At 36.0% G+C, this 8966-nt stretch overlaps 1 protein-coding gene across 3 annotated transcripts in view; it reads left to right on the forward strand.

Annotated features, from left to right (window-relative positions):
* The window catches only part of LOC103563726 (cytochrome P450 2C19-like), a 31993-nt gene extending 24550 nt beyond the window's left edge, over nt 1–7443 (forward strand). For all 3 annotated transcript variants that reach the window (XM_070561362.1, XM_070561352.1, XM_070561344.1), the window contains 2 exons: nt 5085–5226; nt 6827–7443. In XM_070561362.1, coding sequence (XP_070417463.1) covers nt 5085–5226; nt 6827–7008 — 324 coding nt within the window. In that variant the 3' untranslated portion in view covers nt 7009–7443. The remainder of the gene's footprint in view (nt 1–5084; nt 5227–6826) is intronic.
* The last annotated feature ends 1523 nt before the right edge of the window (nt 7444–8966 follow it).

Raw genomic sequence — 8966 nt, forward strand, 5'->3', positions numbered from 1 at the left:
AGATATTCTTTATAGATTAGGGAAGTTCACTTTCTATTATTTTTGTATGATATTTTGTCATGAATGTGTATACAATTCTGTCAGAAAGATTCTCTGCATCTATTGATATAATCGTATACGTTGGCCCTCCTTTATCCACTAAATATACACATTATAAGTACACAGCTGGATGTGATTTGCTATGTTTTGTTCTTGGCTTTTATTCTTACATTCATAAGATAGATTGATCTGCAATATTTCTTTCTCAAAATTTTCTTGACGGTTTTCTGATATCAAAATATTGCTGGCATCATAAAATGAGGTGGGAAATGTTACCTAGTTTATGTCTATTTTTACTGCCTTCTCCTCTCACTCTTTCTGGCCGCATAGTAGTGTCTTTGAATGCCTAATCAATTTTGGTTAAATACAAGATATTACATATGAAAAACGAGAGTGTTTCAGAGAGGTTTATATTCCTCTAGAAGGAATTCTGCTGTTCTCCACTAGGCAGTCAGAATAATGTAATGCTTCCTGCTCTCATTCAGAATTGGAAATGAAGACAGTCTAAAATTGACTGTAGGTGTCAGCTGACCTCTCTGAGATTCTCTCATCTTTAGAATCTTGAGAAAAGTTTTTGTTTTAGCAGATTTCCAATGCTTTCTAACACATTATTTTTATATTTATTCAGATTTTATAGTTGCTATGCTGCAAGCTGCTTCATTCCACTTGAAACTAACACATATTACTAGCAAAATAAGAAATAATTTAACTAAAAATTCTATTTCTATGAGGGAAAAAGAGTTGTAAGCTTGGTAAGGTTGCAATTACCATCACCATCCTCTGGGGAAGAGGGAATTGAGGACTTTACCAACAAGTAATGGGGCTTGCCCTGATGACCACAGATCAGATGCAAAGGTTAGGACTTCAAGTCCACTGTTTTTTCAACAAAAAAACGCTACCAGGCAAAGGCTTTTCTGTTTTAATTTTGGAGCATGAGGGTAATATTAATAAAACTTGCTTCTCCTCCTGTTACTAACTAAATTGGAAGTAGACTGAGGAATCAGATAAGGATTGCCAGTCTCCTCCATCTGCTACATCAGATTTGAGTACCTGCTTGAGGGCAGCATTGCATCTACCGAACACACCCATAAATTTCTCTGCATGGCAGATCATGTTGTTCCTGGTGACTTTTGAGTATGGTGAACCAAGAGCCCAAGGGAATGACCCATTCTCTCTGCATGGGACAGCCTAGTATAGAAATAAGCAAGACTGAGTGGCTGATTCTATCTACCCTCTTCCTAAGCAAATAAATGATTTCTCTACCACAGGGTGGAGCCACTGAGCTATGTGGAGATACTGATCTAAGACAGGAGTTGGCAAACATTTTCTGTAATGGGCCATATAGTAAATATTGGGGCAATGGGGGTCTCTGTCGCGACTACTTAACTCTGCCATTGTAACACAAAAGCAGTCATAGACCGTACGTAAATTAAATTAGATTTTGTTCCAATATTTATGGATGACGATGTTTAAGTTTCATATAATTTACCCGTCACAAAATATTATTTTTCTTTTGATTTTTTCAATTTTAAAATTCTTAGCTTATGGGCTATACAAAAACAAGTGTCAGACTGGATTTGCACAAGCTGTGCTTTGCTGACAACTGATTTAAGACAGCCCTGTACAATAGAACTTCCTGCAGTGATGGAAATGTTCTCTATCTGTGCTGTACAATACAGTAGCCACTTGTCCCATATGCTTATTGAGCTCCAGTTTCTAATTTTATTTACTCTTAATTAATTTAATTTAAATAAAAATAATCATGTGTGGCATGTGGCTACTGTGTTGGGTAGTGTGGATCTAAATTTTTTTTTTAATACAGAGTTAGAAATCCCTCATCCTCAACTTTGCAATACTGAAAGTCCTGAAAATACAAATAAATATAAGTTTCGTATAGTTTCATTGGTGGTCAAAACCTGACTTGGACTGAAGTGAACCATTTATATTCCTCCTTATCCTACTTTGTGTGAATATTTATATTTTGCTAAAAAGTATCAATGTATTTTATGATATGGTATAACTCTACAATCTTTTGCAAGTATCATAAATTCTACAGTGTATACAACATAATCCGTTCTAAAATATTAAACAACTCTGAAAATGGGAATACATTAGGATCCAGAGATTTCACTTAAGGGATTGTATATTTATACCTTGAAGAGACAAATGTTCAAATTTAATAAGCTGATGCAGAAAAGTAGGAAGAGGGTAAAATTGTTTGCCTAGTGATAATCTTGTGATGGCTGAGAAAACACTTTTAGGGAAGGATGACTTCCTCTGAGTGCAGATTGGCGATTTGTATTTCATGTGCCCAGATTATGCCTTCATGTTTTTAAGTTTTTATTTCGAAGCTGGGAAAACACTTGATCAGAATCATTGCTTTCTTACATGTAGCAGTAGTTCATTCCCTTTTATTTCTGAGTTATATTCCGTGATGTGGAACACCACAAATTGAAGATCTGTTCTCCAGTAGTGGATATTTTAGTTGTTTCCAGTTTTTGGCTATTTGAATAAAAGTGCTATGAACATTCACATACAGATATTTGTATGGACATATGTTTTCATTTCTATTCAGTAAATTCCTAAAGAGTGGGGTTGTTGCAGAAGTGTTTACATTTATACATAACTGACAAACTGTTTTATGATGCAGTTGTGCCATTTTGCATTCCCACCAGCAATGCATGAGAGTTCCATTTGTGCCATGTATCCTCCATCACTTGCCATGTTTAGTCTTTTTAAATATCAGCTACTATACGGGTGGTGTAATGATATCACATTTTGTTTGAACAATCATTTCCTTCATGAGTAATAATGTATGGCTTCTTTTCACGTCCTTACTGGCCATCAAGTATATTCTTTGTCAAAGTGTCTGCTCAAATTATATGCCTATTTTCTATGATATCATTTTTATTATGATCGAATTGCTCTAGCTCTTTATGTATGTTGAATATGAGTTGTTTATCAGATACATGCTTTATAATATTTATTCCCGGTCTGTGGCTTCTTCTTTTAGTTTCTTAAGAACAGCCTACAAAGAACAGAAGTTTTTAATTTTAATGGAGTCCAATTTATCAATTATTTCTTTTATTATTTGTGCTTTTGTGTCCTATCTAAAACATACTTTCCAGCACAAGTTCCCAGGCACTTATTTGTACCATTTTCTAGAATTTTTATACTTTTAGCTCTTACATTTACATCAGTGATCCATTTCAAGTTAATTTTTATTTGTAGTGTGAGGTTACGGTCATACATCATTTCTTTTTTTTTAATGAATGTCCAAGTGTTCCAGCACTATTTGTTTAAAATATATCTACTTTTGCATCTTCAAGAAATGTTTTGACATATTAATTGTGTAAAAACATTCAAGGGAAAACTTTTAAAATCAAAATTATAGACTTTATATATGATAAATTCAGAAGATGGAATTTCCCCCAACTTTATATTTAAAAAAAACCTTTTAAATCTAAATAACATTTAAAAACAATTGTATACATTTATATATGTATTATATATGAAAGTGTGTATATATGTACTTGTATATCTAAATATCTATCTATCACATTTAATACCTCAATACTTCAGTATGTATCTACTAAAAACAAGGATTTTCTCCTTCATAACAATAATAGCATTCACATTCAAGGAATTATCTCTGACATAATAATATCAATTCAAACTTTCCCAGTTTTTAAAAAACATACTTTAGGGGCCAGCCCCATGGCTAAGTGGTCAAAGTGCCACATACTCTGCTTCAGCAGCCATGGTTCGCGGGTTTGGATCCTGGGTGCAGACGTACTCCACTCATCAGCTATGCTGTGGAGGTATCCCGCATACAAAACAGAGGAAGATTGGCACAGATGTGAGCTCAGGGTGAATCTTACCGAAAAATGAAAAAATATACCCTTTATAGTTTTTTTTTCCTTTGCAATTGAATTTTCAATCAAGGAACAAGCTTATAATTTGATTTTCTTATCCTTTTAGTTCCCTGTGATCAAGAATGGCTCTCTTCCCTTTGTTTGTTACTTCCATTTCAATCCAATGACATTTTGAAGAATCCAGGCCAGTTGTCATATAAAATGTTCCTCAGTCTAGTTCTGTGTCATTGTCTTCTAGAGATTATATTCCAGTTACAATTTTGACAAGAAAACTACATAGTTCTTGGTGTGTATGTGCCATTGAATTACACAGAGGAGGCAGGAGCCCATAATGTCACTTATTCCATTGTTTTTGATGCTGTGTTCCTCACTTAATAGGATGATGGCTGCCAGATCTCTCCATTGCAAAGGTTCTGTTTTTCGTATGTAATTAATACAAAATTACAGCATGGTATTTTAAGACCTTGTGAATATCCAGTTTCCCAAATCGTTCTCCCAACAGTTTTAGCATTAATTGAAGACCTTTGTTTTTGAAAAATGACAATTTTTTTCTAATTTATCATCCCTTCTACCTTTTATTTTATTTTGTTTTTCCGGGATTCATCTGTAGAGAAGAGCTCCTCCACATTTTTAAATTAAGAGAAACAAATTTCATGTCAATGATAAACACTCCATAGTTGTTACAGTGCTTGTTGTTCTCATCCCAGAAGAGATAATTTCTACTTAGATCAGACCTCTATTTTAGAACTCCCTCTGAACAGATACTCTGGACATTTCAAGAGCCTAAAGAGACATCCATTTTAAACCATAGTTCACGTATAAGATGCATGAAAATGGAAAAGATGCACTAGAGCAGCAGGTGAGGAAATACACCAGTGTCCAAATGTGATGCTAAGGAAGAGAGGTAAGTTTCAGAAGGCTTGCCATTCAAGTACCCAAGTACTTAGTACTTCAAATGTAATTAGAGGCTACTTTTAGTAAGATCGCTGACACTGGCCTTAAAATCATCCTTGTTTATTACTTGGTATAGCTGTCTGGAAATGTCATTGCTCTTCTTTGGACCTGAATCTCCTCATCTATAGGTTATATGTTGGAGTAAGTAATTTCTAGCATTTCTTCCAGCTCCATGACTTCTTTATAACTCAGTTTACTTTCACCTATTCATTCCAGGGAACTACCATATTAACATCCCTGACTTCTGTGCTGCATGATGAGAAAGAATTCCCCAACCCAAAGGTGTTTGATCCTGGCCACTTCCTGGATGAGAGTGGCAACTTTAAGAAGAGTGACTACTTCATGGCTTTCTCAGCAGGCAATAAAAATTTATTTCCATCGATACTTCAGAGAACACGTTACCTTCACAGGATCAGTTAAACTTGAAGTGTCTACTCTCAGGTTCATAGAATTTACCTTTGTACATGATCAAGAACACCAGTTCCCAATGTCCATGCACTTTCCTACTTCATGATACATCTCATTATTGGTCCACATTAGTGGGATTTGAAGAGCTGACCTAGTTCTTCCAAAGTAAGAAAGCTAGAGAGTGGTTTGATTTATTTCTGCCTCTTACCCCCAGGTTTAGCTCTGAAGATACGAGTATCCACAAACACAGAATGGGCACTCAAAGGGCTCACATCTCAGGGAGTGAAGCAGATGAATAAACAGATGATTATAATCCAGTATGACTGGTGCTGTCAGAAAGGGAAGCACAATTTGTCTGCTGGGGGTGGGGGGGAGGGGGGTGGGCGGTGGTGGGGAGAAAGAGCTGCCTCCTTCCTGGTCTCTCATACCACACTCAAAGTGAGGCCTAAAATGAATTAAAACTGTTGGGAGAACGATTTGGGAAACACTATACTAGAAGAAAGGAATTTTGAGCTGCCTCATAAAAGGCACAGAAAAAGGAAAGAATAGAGGCAGGACATTTTAACAGAGGTAATGGACCATAGAAGCAGGACATGTGCTTTAGTTCAAGAATGTCAGAAAATCCTGCCAATACCTGTGGGTCAAGGAAAACTTGGGAATGTAAAAGATTACCCTTTAATGATTCCCTGGCATCTAGACCTTCCTAGGATAAAGATCTCATTTTTTAACATTGGGGCCTCTGCACCTGAGCTGTGCACTGAGTTTCTGGCCATAGTGTTGCCTGCATTCATTCTTTGGCTTTTGATGCCTGCTTTTGGATCTGGCATTGCACATACTAAGATGACAAGGACTGAATCCTCCTTTCAAGAACTCATTTTTTAACAGGCTAGAAAAGTAGAGAATTATGATTCAAGGTGATCTATGTTTTGTTGGTAGCATAAAGATGATGCTGAGGAAACCCAGAGAGAGTAAGACTCTACTGCCTGAAGGGATTGCAAAGATTATAAGGAGGAGAGTAGATTTGACCTGGTTTCTAAGAGAAGTATAAGAGCATCTTAGCCAGAGGGAAAAATATCAGATATATCTTGAAACTGTATGGCATGTTGAAGATTAATGAAGAGTATGTGTATAGAGAACTGAGAGTGAAAAAAGTATGAAGAATGCAAGGAAGATCATGGACCATCAGGCTGGAAACAGGGAATACAAGCAACATGGATGTGTTTCTGGGAAGAGATTGATAGAACCCCTAATGTCAAAATAGCAGTTATAAAGTGGGAATATTTAATGAAATGCTTGATATAGAGCTGATACTCAGTAAAATTTGTTGCGTGAAGTGTACCTGTTAAAAGAAGATGTGAGTCCATCTTTTGTCCATCTGTCTGTCCATTTACCATTCCAGCTGTCCTGTCTTCCATTCATCCGTCCGTCCTTCAATCCACCCACCCAATCAATCATAGCTCAGATAGCTGCTGTGTATTCTTTGTTCTTTTTGTGCCAATCAGAAACATACTGTCCTAGGAGTATCCACATTCTGTGTTTGCTATTTTCAGGAAAACGGATTTGTGTGGGAGAGAGCCTGGCCCGCATGGAGCTGTTTTTATTCCTGACCACTATTTTACAAAAATTTACTCTGAAATCCGTGGTTGATCCAAAGGACATTGACACCACTCCAGTTGTCAATGGGTTTGCTTCTGTGCCACCTTCTTATCAGCTTTGCTTCGTTCCTGTATGAAGAAGGGCAGACCATTTGGCTGCTGATGGGCTGTCATCTGCAACTCCTGAAGGAGGGGTCCTTCAAGATATTGTTCACCTCCTTCCCACTTCATCCCTTTCCCTGAAATGCCTTCTCTATCCCCTCCTCTCTCCATTAACCTCTTCCCTCAACATTAAGTGAACATTCAAACTCTATTAAGGAAAATTTCTTTATTTTAATGGCAAAAACATATGCCTTCTATTCATCATACTGTGTAACACTTGTATTGACCACCACAGTCATTAATACTTATTTGAGTTGTTACTATGCTATCAATACTAAACAGCAAAACAGTTTCAGCCAGTTTTATGGAAATTTATTTGACATATTACACTGTGTAAGTTTAAGGTGTACAACATGATGATTTGATATATTGCAAATAGTTTACCACAATAAAATTGGTTAATGTATCTATCACTTCTCATAGTTGCCTTTTTTTGTGGTGAGAATGTTTAAGATCTACTATCAGCAACTTTCCTGTATACAATATAGTATTGTTAACTATAGTTACTCTGCTATACATTAAATCCACAAAAACTATGCATCTTACAACTTGAAGTTTGGACCTTTTGACCAACATCTCCCCATTTCCTCCACTTCTAATCTCTGGCAACCACCAGTCTAATCTCTGTTTCTGTGAGTTTGGCTTTTTTAACATTCCACATTTAAGTGTGAACATATAGGATTTACCTTTCTCTGTCTGACTTATTTAACTTAGCATAATGCCCTCAGGGTTCATCTATGTGGTTGAAAATGGCAGGATTTCCTTTTCTTTTAGGACTGAATAATATTCCATTGTTTGTGTATATGTATATACATTTTCTTTATCCATTCATCCATGGATGTCCATCCTTAAGTTGCCTCCATGTCTTGACTATTGTGAATAATACTGCAATGACATTGGGGTGTAGATATCTCTTCCAGAGAGTGATTTCAATTCCTTTAGATATATTCCCAGAGGTGAAATTGCTATATCATATGGTAGTTCTGTCTTTATTTTTTTGAGGAGCATCCATTCTGTTTTTCAAAGTGGCTGTACCAATTTACAATCCTACCTCAGTGCACAAAGGTTCTCTTTTTCTACAACTCTACCAGCACTTGTTATCTCTTTTCCTTTTGGTGATAGCCGCTCTAAAAGACATGAAGAGATGTTTCATTGTGAATTTAATTTGCATTTCCCTGATGATTACTTATATTGATCACCTGTTGGCCATTTGTATGTCTTCCTAAGAAAAATGTCTATTCATGTCCATTGCCCATTTTTAATTAGATTACAGTAGTCCCCTCTTATCTACATGGGATATTTTCCAAGACCCTCAGTTGATGCCTGAAGCTGCATAAAGTACCAAACTCTATATATACTATGTATTTTCCTAGGTGTGCCTATGGTAAAGTTTAGTTAATAAAGTAGGAAGAGTGAGAGATTAACAACTGTAACTAATAATAAGATAGAACAATTATAATAAGAAACTGTTATGTGAATTTGTTATCTTTCTATCTCAAAATACCTTACTGTACAAAGTTAATGCCTTTCCTTCTTAACTAAGCACTTATCACACACTGTGGCTGTAACTTTTGCAGTTTGAAGTGCAACAGCAAAAGTAGGATCAATTTCTTTTTCCTTCTTCACAATTTCATGGATAGAAGATTCGTTCTTACCATAAATCTTAGGGAGCTCTGCATAAGATTTTTTTTCTTTCCTTAATTCAAGAACTTTCACCTTTTCACTTAAATGAAGCATTTTATGGCTTCTCTTTAGCATATCCAAATTGCCAGCATGACTACTCTTATATATTGGGGCCATTATTTAGTAAAATAAGGGTTACCTGATCACAAGCACTGCAATACCACAACAATAGACCTGATAACCAAGACAGCTGTTAATTGAGTAATGGGCAGGTTAGTAATGCATGTTCTGTATACAGAGTGGTACACTG

This window comes from Equus przewalskii, chromosome 1 (assembly GCF_037783145.1).
Source record: "Equus przewalskii isolate Varuska chromosome 1, EquPr2, whole genome shotgun sequence".
In the NCBI taxonomy this organism is placed as follows: Eukaryota; Metazoa; Chordata; class Mammalia; order Perissodactyla; family Equidae; genus Equus; species Equus przewalskii.